This window comes from Wyeomyia smithii, chromosome 3, assembly GCF_029784165.1.
Source record: "Wyeomyia smithii strain HCP4-BCI-WySm-NY-G18 chromosome 3, ASM2978416v1, whole genome shotgun sequence".
Lineage (NCBI taxonomy): Eukaryota > Metazoa > Arthropoda > Insecta > Diptera > Culicidae > Wyeomyia > Wyeomyia smithii.
Genome location: NC_073696.1, coordinates 274,776,384 through 274,794,629, shown reverse-complemented (window position 1 = coordinate 274,794,629; position 18,246 = coordinate 274,776,384). Strand labels below are relative to the sequence as shown.

General features: G+C 42.2%; 1 protein-coding gene and 1 non-coding gene across 2 annotated transcripts in view; one reads left to right on the top strand and one right to left on the bottom strand.

Annotated features, from left to right (window-relative positions):
* LOC129729579 (vitellogenin-4) overlaps window positions 1-9,069 on the bottom strand; it is a 41,794-nt gene extending 32,725 nt beyond the window's left edge. Inside the window, exons 1-2 of the mRNA XM_055688250.1 lie at window positions 8,834-9,069; window positions 8,108-8,289 (exon numbers count right to left, since the gene is read on the bottom strand). Coding sequence (XP_055544225.1) covers window positions 8,108-8,289; window positions 8,834-8,867 — 216 coding nt within the window. The 5' untranslated portion in view covers window positions 8,868-9,069. The remainder of the gene's footprint in view (window positions 1-8,107; window positions 8,290-8,833) is intronic.
* Window positions 9,070-18,054: 8,985 nt separating this feature from the next.
* Window positions 18,055-18,126, top strand: Trnad-guc (transfer RNA aspartic acid (anticodon GUC)). Its single transcript has one exon. It is a non-coding gene; the product is annotated as a tRNA-Asp (tRNA).
* Window positions 18,127-18,246: the final 120 nt, after the last annotated feature.

Genomic DNA, 18,246 nt, shown 5'->3' with positions numbered 1-18,246 from the left:
GCTTGGATGCGCGTCATTTTTCGTTGTTGATATTATTCCCCACATGAAACGACGCGCTTTCGTACGATAGCGGCGGTATTAGCGGTAGATGCATTTGCCAACACTTATACCAGTAAAGCCGTGTCTAATTTTCAATGTGAAAACACTTTTCTATTGTGTTGGCCGTGCGCATTAGGCCTCTGCCAGGCTAAACGCGAAAAGTGGCGCGAACCGATTCTCCCGGCCGTAGGTCAATGTACAGCTGTAAGTAGAGCTGTGTAAAAGTATTCTACTTCAACCTTGCGGTCGTGGCTTTGCACACAACCCTCCTGTGATTTTTTGTCTTCTAGAAAAATGTCCTCAGGCAAAACTTCAAGCGGACTTTGGGAAGAAGAGCCTCAGAGTGACCAATGAAAAAAATGCACGTGAAACTGTCTAGATGCATTATGCAAAATGCATGAAACGTTGAGATCTGTTATTTCGAAACAATTTTTTTTTCGAAAAACTTCGATCCTGGGACTTTAAAATTTTCGAGCTGAGGTCAATGTAATGTATAAGAAATTTTCTCATGGTCCGTAAAATAAATTCAACTGACACTCTGAATAAACAATTTGAAAAAATAATAATTTAGCTACTGTTTGTTTTTGATATAGAAAAAATCTGAGAAATCTTTAACAAATAGCTCTTCAAGGTGGCGTCTTTCCCCAACAAAATCAAGTAGTCAAAAGGTCCAACACAGAATGTAAAAATTTTTTTTGCTGCTTGTGGTTAAAATCATACCAAAAATCGGGAAGTACAAACCGGGTAGCTCCGTTCCGGTCCGGTTCGAAATAAAATCGAGACTTGAAGTTTCCGGTCCTATTTGACTTTTGACCGGATTCTCCCCGATGCGATGTCGAACACTATTCACAAGAAGTTTCAATACGCCTCCCGCGACGCTGATAACTGTTTGACTTCTTTAAAATCTGACAATATATGTTACGGAACAGTAAATTTATCCACCTGATCAAGCCTGATTTTATTTGACGCAGATCTTGCTGCTAAGCCGCTGTCGACTTTAACTGAAACCAACAACCAGCTTTCCCCTATCCGGCAGAATCATGCCAGTTAGGTAAACATAAAAAACAGGGTCTCATGTTGACATTTCCTCAGAAACTGTTGAACAAATAAAGCGGCAGACATGAAGGAGGATGATTTTCCCGGCTTTTCCGGTAAAGTGGCCACCCTGAGTAAATGTATTTATCGAAAATTCAAAAAATGATCTCAGCTATAGTATCGATACTTCTGGTATCGATACTTTTTGACCGATATTTTGAGTATCTCGATACTTTTGGTTCTTCGGGTATTGATACTGAAGTATCGATACTCTCCGTCGTATCGCCCAATGCTACTATCGATCGTGCAGGCCTATGGAAAATTATGGACGAAAATGATTTTCCTGAGAAACTAACAAGGCTGATTAAGGCCTCAATGAATTTCTAGTGTCTAATCAAACCAGTGTGAAACACGGAAGAACATCGACACAGGGACGATCTTTCCTGCCTCCTGTTCGATATTGCTCTCAAATGTGTTATGAAACATGCGGCTTTTACATGCGAGGCACGATCTTCAATAAATCAAGCCAGCTCATCTGCTCCGCTGATGACGTTGACCTTGTCGGAAAGACATCCCAGGCAGTTGAGCTACAGTACACGAAGCTGAAACGTGAAGAAGAACATGTTGGATTGAAGATGAGTACGTTACTAGCAGGGGGAACCAAACACGATAGGGCTCGCATAGACTTATTGCCTATTGCAGTAATCGACGGAGATAAGTTTGTGTACCTCGGATCATTGGTGACGTCAGACAACACCTGCAGCAGAGTGAACTTCGTTTCCGTACCAAGTGATCCATGTACAAGACGCTTGTTAGACTGGTAGTCCTCTACAGGCACTAAACATGGACAATACTTGGGGAAGACATACAAACACTGGTAGTTTTCGAACGACGTGTGCTTAGAACTAACTTCTGTGGTGTCAGAACCGTACCAGGTTTCTAATTACTTCAGTGGTCATATAAAGTGTCTAGGTTGCCATAGAGCCATAGGGGCGACTCGTGGCTGTTGAACCTACCTGTTCAACTAGAAAATTCTTAAAATCAGAGTTTGGGGAAGTAATTACAATTTTATCCGTGAATAAAAGCAAGTAATTCCCTTTGTTTAAAAATAAAACTAAAACCTAAATTAATCAGACCCAGCCTTTCTCATTCAAACTTTTATTTGTAAAAATAGATTTTCATGAACGCTTCAATCCAATAAATGTATATTCACTCTTTAGGTTCTAAAATATTGATATTGTAATGGTTCCTATGATAGTTTGAGACCCCTCCCTCTTCTGGAAAGGAGGGGTCCAATACAAATGAAACATACATTTCTGCACAACTCAACAACAAACCAAGCAAATGAAACCGAATTTGGCATGTGGTTGTTTTAAAGGGTAATAAATATGTCCATAATGGTTCGACGCCCCTCTCTCTCATGGAAGCACATGTTTCTGCACAAATTTCTGCACATCTCGCGAACTAATCAACTAAATGGAACCATATTTGGCAGATGAATGTTTTTAGTGGTAACAAATATGTTCCATAATCGACCTCAGGCAACATTTTGGATTGTAAGATGGCAACTTCCGGTTTCTGGAAAACAGCCAAAAATGGACGATTTACACCCAATGGTGCTTATTACGGGAGTCACTTCACGGTGAAATATATTTCACTCTCACGCTCACTTCACTTTTTTAGACCTATTCCCAATTCCACCAGTGACAAAAATCACCTCCGTGGAGTGAGATTGACAGTGAAGTGAAATTGAGAATAGGACAAGTGAAATGAGATTGTTTTCCAGCTCAAAAATGTCTAAGTCCCAGGAAGTCGTTTTTTCCCGTTTTTTTTGGATAACACCAGATCTTGACGTATTCTGCATTTCTAAGACATTCGGCATCAAAAAAATGTTTTTTTCGGTATCGAAAATTTCCTGAACTAGTTTGCATTTTTTTTCATCGGGCAAAAAAATGAAAAGTTGACCACTTCAAGGCACGGATCAAACTCTGATTCGCTTCGTTACTGAAGAATAAATCCAATATTTATCATTAGATCACAAATCAATCAACTTTAAGACTTATGGCAGCTTCGTGGAATCATTTCACCGTTCAAAATGGTCGTGAAATAATTCCACGCGAAACGTCGCTTTTTCCGTTTCCACTTCACTCATATGACACTCATAATAACCCAGATTTTACGGCAGATGTCACCTTGCGACGTTTTTCTCACTTACGTGAGTCCCGTAATAGGACTTCATTCACTTCACTCTGATTTCACCGTGAAGTGACTCCCGTGATAAGCACCAATATAATAATATCCGGATAAAGAATGATACACAGGAGCTGAATTCGACCACAGATACCATTTTGAATTCTAAGATGGCGACTTCCGGTTTCGAAAAAACAGCGGCAAACGACCAAATACCACCCAACATGGGTATTTTCGGAATCGTAATGATGCACTGGAGCCACAAATCGACTTCAGACACCATTATGAATTGTAGGATGGCAACTTGTGGTTTCTGGAAAACAGCCAAAAATGGCCGATTTCCGTCCAACATGAGTATTTCCGGATCTAGAATGATACACAGCAGCTGACCCCATTTTGGATTCTAGGTTGGCGACTTCCGGTTCCTGGGAAACAGCGGAAAATGATCGAATTACACCCAATATGAGAGAGGCCAGAAATTATCTTATATACCATTTTGAAATCCAAGATGGCGACTTCCGGTTTGTAAAAAACAGCCTAAAATAACCAAATACCATCCAATATGAGTATATCTGGAACCAGAATGATGCAATGAGCTAACAATTGGCAACTAATGGCAACTTATAGGAAACAGTCGAAAATGACCAAACAATACTCAACATGGATATTTCCGTAATCGAGATGATGCATAGAAACCAAACATTGAAAATAACTAAATACCTCCCAATATGGGTATTTCCGGTGTAAGATTGATGCCAGAAAATTTGCTGAAAATGACCGAATACCACCCAATATGCATATATACAGAATTAGGGCGATGTACAGAAGCCAAAAGTCGAGGATGTTGTCACTTCGATAAAACCAATCATTTCAAACGATTTGTCTTTCGACTTTGATCATATCCTATGGCCGATTCGTCGTGCATTTGCAGACTTTAAACACATCGCAAGGAATCAATGAATTTGGAATGTTCAAATAGTACAAAACAACATTAAAAATTATGTTGAGACCACAAAGCAGGTATAGTTTTAAAAATCACAGGAGGGTTGTGTGCAAAGCCACGACCGCAAGGTTGAAGTAGAATACTTTTACACAGCTCTACTTACAGCTGTACATTGACCTACGGCCGGGAGAATCGGTTCGCGCCACTTTTCGCGTTTAGCCTGGCAGAGGCCTAATGCGCACGGCCAACACAATAGAAAAGTGTTTTCACATTGAAAATTAGACACGGCTTTACTGGTGTAAGTGTTGGCAAATGCATCTACCGCTAATACCGCCGCTATCGTACGAAAGCGCGTCGTTTCATGTGGGGAATAATATCAACAACGAAAAATGACGCGCGTCCAAGCACACCCGAACTGTTTCGCCGTGCCGCTTCCATTTACTCCTTATAATATCGGCCTCAGGAAAATACCGGCTGCACCTACCGCTGAGGCTGTTACCATACTGCTACTGGTACCCAAAGCTATTAACTTTTCAAACTTAGTGTTTTATTTGTTCTCAAAAGAACAATTGTTCAATTACATATCGGATATAATGCAATCGCATCTCTGTAATATTACCGACAGTAATATTCTTCTGAACAAAATGATCCAAATTTTCCATTAGAGGGAGTGCCGGCTAATGTACGGCAAAAATCTCGCCCGATCGCTCGCGTTGGCGTTCAGCCTGGCAGAGGCCTGAGACGTGGTGACCAACCACAGGGCAAGTGATTTGTTTAATTTGAAGGCAGCCACAGGCGCAACCCGCTGCTATACTCTGTTACTGCTGAGTGCTGATATCTGCTGCTACTGCTGTCAACGTTGTGGACGGTCCATCCATCTCACCTTCCGACTAATGAATGTAACTAGATTTCCCAGAAACACTCTTTTATAGTCGAAGGGTGCTACGAAATAGGCCACGCCTTTCAGTTCAGTTTTTCAATTCTCTAATGTTCTTCAGACGAATTATTCCACAATTCGCATAGGATTTTTGTATCCAGCGAATAAACACCGATGGTGCTCTCACACACGCAACGGTTCAAAATCGGTTGCTGATCGCAACCTTTGAGCTACCCTAACAGTGGAGGAATTGAGATACACGGACAACATGCACTGTGGAAGCTATTTCACATTCAGTTAATTAGACGGGTGCGACAGATTTAAATTGCTAGGATCCAACACAGAATGCTTGCTTGCGTTGTCAAAAATTATTAACTTTCAATGACTTGTTTATTTGCCTTGAAAAAGGCATTTTGATGTTCAAAATTGGATTTCCTGATGGCAATCTTCATGCTGCCCCAACACGGGGGGAATAATGGCAGTCTGGCGCCACACGCTGAGAAGAACCGCGCTGCTCCTGAGACGTGGTGACCAACCACAGGGCTAGTGCTACTACTAAGGAAGGACGACTGCTGTTGTCGCTGTATAGAACTATTATGATCGGCTTCGGCTAAAACAGGCTCTTATATAGGCCAAATAGCATGTATTCAATTGCAAGGTATATGATTCTGTCGGCCGTGCTTGGGAAGCAATCATATAACGACCAATCAGAGGTCGAATTTTTCGTTCTGACAAGGCTTGACTATTTTCAATAGTACAATAGTGTGAATAATAAAATAACAATTATTTTCTTTTGGCAAGAATCTTAGAAGATTTTCCAATCTATTGCTACAAGAACCAAGGAAATCCATTGAATATTAACCGATTTATTAGCATTTGAAATTGGACATATTTTTTACTTTTTTCGGTTTTAGATTTTCATTTCACATCCCTATATAGCCGAACTTCCTGAGAGAAGTATTCTACTTCAAAAGCCTTTGAATTTCTGTTCTTTCCATAACTTTTGAGCCACATATCAAATTGTTATGAAGTTTGTTATTCGTAAGTTGGAGAGATGACTCGTTCGTATGACACTAGTTATGTTCAAATAAGTCATGTAATCTTCGAAATTATAGACTTTCGTTGTTTTACTAACAATTTAAAACATAACGGCTGCTTAAGTTCAATTATAATCAAATGAAATGGGAACGTATAGGGCTGCCAAACTGCCATTTGATAATAATATTGATCAAATCGGTTGTGTAGTTTCTGAGATAGTGAAGTTCCGTGATTTTCACATTTTGGTACTTTACAGACGAAGTTACAGTCCGATTACAGTAAAATTCAGTAGGGTGTTATGAGGCGGCTAGACTCATTAGTTGACACTAATTTTGTGGACATCGGGTCGGCCATCTCTGAGATAAGTGAGTGAGTCCAAGTAGTTTCGGAATATGTTCCTTTGCATAGCTGGATTTCACATTTTTAAACATAACAGGCAAAGTAATAATCCGATTGCAAAACAAATTAATAGGGTCTTATGGGGCAACTAGACCTTCCATTTGACACTGATTTTATGAAAATCGGTTCAGCCATCTCTGAGAAACATGAGTGAGATTAAGTAGTCTTCAAAACACGTTTCTCGTCATAACTTTTGAACTACAAGTTCAATCTTTATGAAATTCAAAAGTTAAGGGTATTCCAGGTAGCCCGTTCATTTGAAACCAATTTTGTTCAAATCGGTTGTGTAGTTTTCGAGATAATGATGTTTCATGATTTTTACTTTTTGATACATAACCTCTAAACTAAAAATCCGATTACAATGAAATTTGATAGGGTCTTATGGGACAACGAGACCTTTCATTTGCAATTAATTTCATGAAAATCGGTCCAGCCATCTCTGAGAAAAGTGAGTGAGAATAAAAATCTGCACATACACACACACACATACAGAAAATGCTCAGCTCGTCGAGCTGAGTCGAGTGATATATGCCATTCGGCCCTTTGGAGCACTTGTATACTTTCGGTTTTGCAAGTGATTGCTATACTGCCGCTCCAAGCATAACTGTCCCAGCGTCCATAAGGTTTGCACAGAATATGGGACAGTTATGCTTGAAGCGGCAGTATACCTTTCTAGGAGAAAGGCAAAAATAAGAAAATAAGAGCATGAACTTGGATTTTAGATTCATTTTTTGCCTGACGTTCCCATGTGCATTGCCTATGGACGAGTCGCCCCATAGAGCACATGCGGAACCTGTCCCGGATGTGCTCCGCATACTCCGGCCAACCAAAAGCCTTCCGGTAATACCGTTTGAAACTTGATAACTAGCCTGTCAGTGGCCTTATAGGTGGTGCCATTGGTCTAAAAATTGAGTCTACTTGCCTTCTATAACAGCGCCCTAAAGGTTAGTATTAATCTAATAAAAATATGAATAATAAATAATGAAAAATGACACTTCTAAAACTATTCGAACCGCTTGGAGTTGACTTATCATTGGTTAGAATTCGTCGCAAAGCCATCGAAAAAAGGTACAAGAGCAAGGTGAGTTGAACCCAAGGGACATCACAAAGTTTTTTGTATAAACACACTCCCTGCGAAGAATTCAGAATCTAATTCTGAAATTATGGATTAAATAACATAGATTTGATCTATTAAGTCCATCGGTTTAGAAAAATACTCATTAGCGTGAATACATGGGGTTCAAGTAACTCAATGCACCACGAAAAGTAATTGAAGCGATCCATCGAATCATCTGTACCACCACGATAATAATACAATACGATAATGATACTCGGGTCTGCTACCGCCGACTGGTTCAATTATTTCGAGCTATTAGTCGAGAAAACTTGTTATCTTTTTTGGCACACTTTTTTACATATTGTGAGAAAATCGCAACGATTGACCGCAGCTATCTAACTGATATAGCTCAACATCAAAAGCCACAAAAACCACTTTTTCAGTATTTGTAACTTGAAATTAAATAAATTTCACATTTAAATCTCTAGAAGAGTAGTAGATATTGCAAACCTTGCCAATACAAACTTACCTTTACGGCGAGGTTGTTCGGGTCATAGCGCTGCACCCGCAGCTGTCCTACGAGGGTCCAAACGTAGTTAGACTGGGCCTGAAAATCCGGCACCAACGTTACATCCGTTTCCAGCCGATACACAATCTCATTGTCTAATGGAAATATATCGAACGCATGGCCGTCCTGACCGATGGCAAGAACTGCGATTAAAACAGAACAAAACAGAGAGAGAAAGAAAAAACACTGATTTACCAGAAGCCATGAACTTAGATTCTACACTGCCCTAATGTCATAAACAACATAAAACAGTAGGCCTGGCAAGCATTTGTTTATACACTCGACTCGCGGCAGCAGAATTGGCGCCACTTGAGTCACTCGAAGTCAAGAACTCCCTATTGCTTATCAGTGACGCAGTAGCCGTGCCACTCCGCGATGCGTCTCGTGAGCTTAGCCTGCTGTGCTTCGATCGTATGAAGAAAGCATTACAGGCACCGTCATAATAATTTCACTGATAGCAAATAATGCTGAAAGTCGGCCAGCACTTTTGTTTTTGTTCTTGCAATCTTTTCGGAACTTGCGCCGAACGAGAGAAGCACTGTGGGAAAGAAAATCACTGCACTGATAAGAGGGCCAGCTGAGTGTCGTTTTCTTGCAATGATGCTTCCGTTTTTGGGCAGATTTTTGTTCAATGACACATTCATTCATTTTTTCATTACAAATTATTTCAAAGCAAGGGATACTAACATGAGCAGATCAGAATCAAAACTTTTGATTTCATTTTTGAACAACTAACACTATTCGTTTATGAAGAAAAAAAATCACGGGAACATTATCCAAACTGATTAACTGTTTGTTACACTTTTCTCTAGCCCAGAGCTAGAGTCCTTCTAGAGCACTATAATTCACTTCACTATTTACTTTCTTTATCTCGGGAGAGCAAGAACCGTACCGACCGGACCGCCAAACGATAACTGAAGTGATCGTCCGCGAGCGATCGCAATTTATTACCACCCCTCGACATATAGGAAGGCTGGAAAGCGAACGAGAAAAATTTGAGAGTCGAATTTCCTGCCGCTTATCGCAAAAGAATAATGCGCGCGATTTCATTGCAGCACGGTCGTCAAGGAAACACGAGAGCGGGAGAACAGGGTCGAGGATGCGACTCTCTCCGCGCTTCTCGGGCGGTAGATTGCATGGCGTACACTTTAGCATGTATGTAAATGACAGCGCGATCTCCAGCATAAAATCAGAGAAACGTTATGGAAAACGATCCTCATCGCTACTGCCGGTGCCGGTGACAACTATGTGTAATGTTAATTTTTCGATGTGACAAATCAATTCGCCTATTGAACTGTGAGAATTGAATACACATGAAGTCGTCAGCCGTATTTTATACAAATACGAAGGCAGAATGGAAACGTTTCTAGGCGTTGTGAGTGCCATGCAACAAAACATGAAATTCTGAAGCGTGAAATAAAACTGTATTAATTTAATTTATGTATTGCCTATCGCAATCATTTAAAATGGCCAAAGTTGATAGATATTCCTGATACATACTTGGGCAAAAAATTTAAATGTGTATCCATATGATTTGCAATGTACATTCAAGAACTATTTCATCTATCAATCCGAAACTTTGAAAGGTTTTATTTTGATTCCTTAAAAATCTTCGTCAGCTTCCGAAAAAAAAGTTTGAGTATGGTTTCTATTTTTCATTTTTATAGTCTCAATATTTTGATTTCTAAAAGAATGTTCTATTCTCTTTCACTTGTATGTCTCTTTTGTGAAAAGAACTTCCAAAAATTAAACATTTTGGGCCCATGTAACAGAATTTGGACCTTTTGACATATCATTGGCAAATACGGTATTGAGTAATATGCTTTTATTGTAGATAGCATGTGCTTTTTCAAAAAAGTTTGAGCTTTTAACTTCATTGCAGTAAAAATGGTGTCGCATCATCATTTCCTCTTCATAAGAACTATTTGGAAAGGGACTATGCCCAGTGATTCTGTCAAAGTTATTTTAAACTCATCAACGGTTTGATCGTTAGTGAGACCTTCCAAAATTAAAAAAAAAAAAACAAATTGTACATCTTTTCAGTTAAATACTCAATAAAACGATTACGATACGAGATGGAACTTCAAAATTATCTGCAGAACTTTATTCTGAGTCCTTTGAAGCATTTTTTGAAGTAGAATACTTCTCTCAGGAAGTTCGGCTACATAGGGATGTGAACTGAAAATCTAAAACCGAAAAAAGTGAAAAATATGTCCAATTTCAAATGCTAATAAATCGGTTAGTATTCGATGGATTTCCTTCGTTCTTGCAGCAATAGATTGGAAAATCTTCTAAGATTTTTCCCAAAATAAGATAATTGTAATTTTATTATTCACACTATTGTACTATTGAAAATAGTCAAGCCTTGTCAAAACGAAAAATTCGACCTCTGATTGGTCGTTATATGCTTGCTTCCCAAGCACGGTCGACAGAATCATATACCTTGCAATTGAAAACATGCTATTTGGCCTATATAAGAGCCTGTTTCAGCCGGAGCCGCTCATATCCATTCGCTCTCAGACTGTTGAGAAGTACAGTTCTATTTCTGAAAAGCCGGGTTAGTTAAAAATTTTATTCCGTTTTGTGCGACAGTTCGTCGCTTGCATCGCTGTGTGATGTCAAAGAAAAAGAGAAGAGCAGGCTCGAGCCCTGCGAAACAAAACTCTGCTGCTGAAGTAGGCAGTAAAAAGAAGAAACCAGGCGGAAGCAGTTGCACTTCGAAAAGTGTGGCTGACTGCGACACGGTGACAAACGCTAGCGACGTTGGAGATTTTGGCGGGCCGACTGATGTTCCGGATTCTGCCAGCCCCAATACGGTGAAAGTGAAGCTTCCCCCGCTGGTAGTGAAAAACGTTCCTCTCAACAAGCTCATTAGCGACTTTGCATCGCTGGGCGTAGCAGCTGAATATAAGTTATGCGGCATCGGTACGAAGGTTATGCTCCACACGAAGGTGGATTTTGAGAAGGCCACGAAGTTTTTGAAAAATTCTAAATCTGAGTTCTTCACCCACGACATTCCTGGGGAAAAGCCTTTCAAGGTGGTCATCAGAGGCTTGCCAGGTTTCGACCCCAAGCTGATCGGTGCCGAAATCAAGGATCGGTACAAATTGGCCCCAATTGCTGTCTATCCGATCAAACGCAGAAATGAAAATGAAAGGAAATACCCGGACTGCCTCTTTCTGGTTCATTTCCCAAAAGGGACAGTTACACTGAGCGCTTTGCGAGCCATCCGCTCTTTGTTCTCCATTATCATCCGTTGGGAGCCCTATCGAGGAGGCCGCCGAGACGTTACGCAGTGTCAGAGGTGCCTCAACTTCGGTCACGGTACCCGGAACTGCAACATCAAACCGCGTTGCAACATTTGCGCCAAGGACCACTCTACATCGGATTGCCCTGTGGACGGTGCCGGTGCGGTACAGTTTAAGTGTGCTAACTGTGGCGGTGATCACCAGAGCTCTGATCGACAGTGCCCGAAAAGGGAGAGCTTCAAACATATCCGCAAGCAGGCGTCGTCAACCAACCAGCCGAGCAGGAAGAAAGACAAACCACCGGTCTTCAGGGCGGAAGATTTTCCTCCTCTGCGTTCATCCCAGCAAGCAGGGCACCCAAGTACGCGTACGCAACTTGACCTTCCACACTTACCATCCGGCGGGTCAGCCGGTCAACGGTCGCCTCCCCCCCTGGCTACTGGCGTCCACCCACAACAACACCACCGAGCGCTGAGTCCGAGAAGTACTCTGCGGATGAGCTGCTAGAAATTTTTAGCAGCATGACCAATGCCCTTCGTGCGTGTCGCAACAAGCCCGAGCAAATCCATGTGCTCGGTAAATTTATTATCCAATATGGATCCTAAGCCCATCTCCATCGTCACCTGGAACGCTTGCTCTATTAGAGCAAAAAACATTGAGCTTGCTGACTTTCTCCACAAGTACAACATCGACGTGGGTCTCCTCACAGAGACCCACCTAAAGTCCGGCGACAGTTTTTGGCTGCCGGATCACAACATCATCCGTCTCGATCGCACCAACTCCAGGGGGGGTGGTATAGCGATCATCGTTAGAAAAGGGATGAAATACAACATCTTGCCGCACATCCACACCGCCATCATCGAAGCCCTTAGTGTGGAGGTCAAATCAGCTACCGGGTTCATCCGGTTCATCGTCGTCTACTGTCCTCGCCAGTGTAGTATCAGCAACGGTACAGCAATGCAGTTCAAGAACGACCTGGCAACCATCACCAGGACCAACTCCCGCTTCGTCGTTGGGGGAGACCTAAATGCTCGGCACGAGGCTTGGCGAAATTATCGGCAGAATCTGAACGGTCGTCAACTCTTCGAACACTCGCAGCATGGGTTTTATACGGTGCAGTTTCCGGATGAGCCGACTTTCATCTCCCCAGCGGGGAACCCTTCAACCCTGGACTTCTTCCTGGCCAACATCGAGCTCTCCAAACCAGTGGCCCTCAACGATCTGAGCTCAGACCACCAACCTGTCGTTGCTGAGGTGGGGATCGGTGTTGCTCCTGTCAGCTGTCTGCGGAAAGACTACCATCATGTCGACTGGGAGCGCTTTGCTCGAATGGTGGACAACAACATCGACGAGGCGCCGCCGCTCGACAGCGTGGAAAACATCGACCAGGCGTTGGAGGGTCTCCAACGAGCCATAAACGTGGCCGACGAGGCGTGTGTGCGACGTGTTCCTGTGAGGGGTAAGTTCCTTGCTATTGATTCCCATACCCGGCTGCTAATTAGATTGCGGAATGTGCGTAGACGCCAGTTCCAGAGGACCAGGGATCTGGACATTAGGCTCGAGGTGACCGATCTGAATAGGCAAATTGCTTCCAGGATGGTCTCACTCCGGAATGAAAATTTCGGACGCTTAGTCCAAAGTTTGGACGACCGCTCCAGGCCATTCTGGAAAGTAGCCAAAGTGCTGAAATCGCACCCCAAACCAGTTCCTCCCCTCAGGGTCGGAGAGAGGCTTCTTGTTGCACCGGTCGAGAGAGCAAATGCGGTAGGCAATCACATTGCCTCATCGCATTTGCTTGGCTCGACCATGGCTAGTCCAATGGAAGACCAGGTCGAGCAGTGCGTCCGCGACCTCGAAAACTTCCCCTGTACCGTTCCTCAAGAACATAAAATCACAGCAGAACAGGTTTGCTCAGCGCTGATGAGTACTAAGAACATGAAGGCTCCTGGGTTTGACGGGGTCTTCAATATGGTCTTAAAAAAGCTCAGCAACAGGGTTCACCTGTTGTTGAGCTCTATCTTCAACAGATGCTTGGAATTGCACTACTATCCAAGCATTTGGAAGATAGCCAAGATCATACCGATCCGCAAACCCGGGAAAGATCCGACGTTAGCATCAAGCTACCGTCCGATCAGCCTACTCTCATCGCTGGGCAAACTGTTTGAAAAACTGATCCTCAACCGCATGATGAAGGTGGCTGAGGAAAACAACATCTTACTCCCGGAACAGTTTGGGTTTAGGAAGGGTCACTCCACCACGCACCAGCTGGTGCGGGTGATGAACAACATCAGAAGGGACAGGGCTGTATCCAAGTCCACAGCCATGGCATTGTTGGACGTCGAAAAGGCGTTTGACAATGTCTGGCATGACGGTCTGGTATACAAGCTCTGTGCCTTCAACTTTCCATCATATTTGACGAAAATCATCTGCAGCTACCTTCGGCAGAGGTCGTTCAGGGTATCGCTGAATGGTTGTTTATCAAATACTTTTTCCATCCCAGCAGGGGTCCCGCAGGGCAGTCTGCTGGGCCCTTTGCTATACAACATTTACACCTCCGACATTCCTTCCCTGGGAGATGGCTGCGTGCTCTTTCTGTTCGCAGATGACACTGCAATTGCCGTCAAGGGAAGAATGCCTCGTGAGATCACCAACAAACTTCAGCGATGCTTAGACGCCTTTGTCGAGTATGCTAACACCTGGAAAATCAAGATCAACGCTTCCAAAACCCAGACAATAATGTTCCTTCATCGACAATCCCCCAAACTGAAGCCCCCTCCATCATGCGTTGTGGTTATGAACGGTACAGGGGTTGAGTGGTCTTCCGAAGTTACCTATCTTGGACTGCTATTCGACGAGAAACTTCTTTTCCGATCGCATGTGGAGAGGACACTGGTTAAGTGCTCAGCTTTGGTTCGGTCACTATACCCGCTAATTTGTCGCAGATCTCGCCTCTCAAGAACAAACAAACTGGCAGTCTACAAACAAATAATTGCCCCCGCGGTCTTTTACGCAGCTCCGGTGTGGGAGTCATGTGCACAAACTCACAGGAACAAAATACAGATTGCGCAAAACCGAATCTTACGGATGATCCTCGATTGTCCCTATGACACCAGGATCACAGATCTCCACCAAGAAGCAGTTACTCCAAAAGTAGATGCCAGAATAACAGAAACCAAAACCAAATTTGTACATAAATGTCAGCATTCAGAATACGCTTTAATAAGCGGTTTGTACATAGTAGGTTAAGTTAGTTCTAAGCTGTAAATAGTAATTTTAAGCTGTAAATAGTAGTTTTAAGTAGTTTTCTTTCAAACAAGCGCCACCAAAGTGGACAATCCAAAATTCAAAATCTCTACAATTAGAAAGCTTAGTAAAACAAAAATCAAAACTCGCACATCAAAGATGAAAACAGTAATGTGAATCACTTATACTTTCAAAAACATGTATTATACCCTACAAAAGCATAAAAATACAGATAAACTTAAACAACAACAACGGAGCCGCTCATAATAGTTCTAGACAGCGACAACAGCAGTCGTCCTTCCTTAGCAGCAGCACTAGCCCTGTGGTTGGTCACCACGTCTCAGGAGCAGCGCGGTTTTTCTCAGCGTGTGTCGCCAGACAGCCATTATTCCCCCCGTGTTGGGGCAGCATGAGGATTGCCATCAGAAAATCTAATTTTGGAAATCAAAATGCCTTTTTGAAGGCAAATAAACAAGTCATTGAAAGTTAACAATTTTTGTCAACGCAAGCAAGTATTCTGTGTTGCATCCTAGCAATTTAAATTTGTCGCACCCGTCTAATTTACTGAATGTGAAATAGCTTCCACAGAGCATGTTGTCCGTGTATCTTAATTCCCCCAATGTTAGGGCAGCTCAAAGGTTGTAATTAGCAACCGATTTTGAACCGCAACATGCTTTTTTCAAGGCAAATAAAAAAATAATTGAAGGTTAATAATTTTCTGGCATCAACACAAGCAGACATTCTGTGCGGGATGCAATCAAATTCTGTTGTAGTTGTCTAATTTTCACTTTATTTAGTAAACCTCCACTGTAGGGGCAGCGCAAAGGCTGCGATCAGCATAACCAACATTGAATAATAAACTGCCCTGTTAGTACGCATTCACAAAAGCAGTTAGTTCGACTATGCAGAGCTAATATGAAGTCGATTCAATCAATCAGCATAAACAGAATTTCGTCGTCTCCCAGCTGCCAAGTTGCAACATGATGCAACACGCAACAGCGAGCAAACGAAATCGCTTGATGTTACAAACCGCAATAAGATACGGGTTAAAACCGTTGCGTGTGTGAGAGCACCATCGGTGTTTATTCGCTGGATACACTATCTACTGTCTACTGAACGCAATAATCTGCTTACAAGCGACACGGGAACGGGAACATTTTCTTCAACCAAGCTGCGCAACACGACACAAAACATGTTAATTTGTTGCTTCAATGAGAGTGCTATCGGTCCGGCTCGACAGAATGTTCACAAGAAATCATTTTTGTGCATCCGTGCCACGAAACTGAGGAAAAACTTTAGAAACTGAAAAAAGAGGTGGAGCTTATCAACTGATCGCTCTGAGCCAGAATGAAGTCACACATATTTTTCAAGTTATATCATTCCACCACGTACGTAAAATAATTCATTCCTATTTTCATCCCTATATAAGAGCCTGTTTTAGTCGAAGCCGCTCATAGTAGTTCTGAACAGCGACGATAGCAGTCCTCCCTAAGCAGCAGCGGGAGCGAGCAGTGGGTACCATCGATAGCGGATAGCGGCCACAACTGTGGCATGGCTGCGAATAAGTGTAGCAGTTTCAGTGGATCTCACCATCGATAGCAGCAGGGCCAGCAGATGCAGGTACAGCGGATACCAATGGCGGCCACAACTGTGGCATGGCTACGGATAGCGTTGCAGGTGCTCAGCAGTTGGGCCAGCGTATAGCGTAGCTGTTGCAGCGGGTATATCAGCATCGATAGTAGCAGGGTCAGCTGATGCAACGACACTCCCTTCACTTAAATGCTGTTTCAGTGTAGTAGCGGGAAGCATCAGCAGCAGGCTTGCATGAAGTGAATACATCAGCCAGCAACTTCCTCTAAGGCCTCTGCCATAGTAGACGCGAAAAGCGGCCGATGTAAAGGTAAATGGGAGCAGCACGGCGAAACAGTTCGGGTTATGCTTAGACGCGCGTCATTTTTCGTTCTTGATATTCCCCACATGAAACGACGCGCTTTCGTATGATAGCGGTGGTATTAGCGGTAGATGCATTTGCCAACACTTCCTCCAGTAAAGCCGTGTCTAGTTTTCAATGTGAAAACACCTTTCTCATTGTGTTGACCGTGCGCCTTAGTCCTCACTATCAAGGTAACACAGAGATGTAAGATAAACACTACATCCTATGATAAATTGAACAATTGTCCTTATAAGGACAACAAATGAATTAATGAAGATTTAATTTTGAATTAGATTACTTCTCTCAGGAAGTCCGGCTAAATAGGGATGTGAAATGAAAATCTAAAACTGAAAAAAGTGAGAAAAATTTCAAATGCTAATAAATCGGTTAGTTTTCGATGGATTTCATTCGTTTTTGCAGCAATCGATTAGAAAATCTTCTAAGATTCCTACCAAATGCATGAAATTGCAATTTTATCATTCGAACTATTGTACTATTGAAAACTCTTGAGCCTTGTCAAAACACAAAATTCGACCTCTGATTGGTCGTTATACCGCGCTTTCCCAAGCACGGTCGGCAGAGTTATGGACCTAGTAAATTAGGAATGCATCATTTGGCCTATATAAGATCTTCATCAGATAATAAACAAACATTTCATTAGATATTAAATTGAACAACTGAAATTTGAAGAACACAAATGATTATTTGAAGAGTTATTATTTTCTCGTTTTGCGCTATAATCCAAAGTTAATTATCTTCATCTACATGCATACTCTGATTATTATTACGTGTTTGCGTCGCTTAGTGTTTGGCTACGGTCATGCAGAACGCAAATAACGGTGCGATGCGATTCGGCAAGACGAAATCTGTTGAAATGTATAGCTCTACTTCGCCTTAAAAAGAGCTGTACATTTCACCACGGTAAGGCGAATCGCATCGCGCCGGCATTCGCGTTCTACATAACCGTAGCCTTTGTTCCGTTCCCGTTTAATGATGTCGTATTAAATGTGCATATTACAATTCGGCACCACTTCAACTTCTCATTTGCACAAAATTTAAAAATTTTCAATGAACTTCATTCAAAATATCAGACAAAAAGAAATTACAATACTGCCAATGAACGGTCAACGTTTACTAGAAAAAATGACTGACACGCAAGCAGCCAGGTTATCTTTCTTGTAAAAGTATTCTACTTCAACCTTGCGGTCGTGGCTTTGCATACAACCTTCTTGTGATTTTTCCTCCTTAGTAAACAGCAGCTTACAATAAATGACTAGAAACTGCCGAAAGAGAGCTTTCAAGAACCAACAGAAAACATTTTCATAAATCACACAAATGGTCATGTAAATAGTCATCAAGCTCATTTAACGTACTAACCATTTTTAGCTTTTAATTGAGCATCTATTCATTCACTCGCTCATCACAGAACCATCCCCACTTCACGCACATCATCTTCAATTTTCTACTCTGAACAACCAATCATTTCCTCGATAGTATAGTGGTCAGTATCCCCGCCTGTCACGCGGGAGACCGGGGTTCAATTCCCCGTCGGGGAGAGAGAAAGACGATTTTTTGCCGCATCAATGATTCATTGCGTCTGGTTATTAATCTACCATTATCTGTAAAAGAAAATAGGATTAAATCGGCATGTTCTAGAAAAAATATTAAATTAAAAA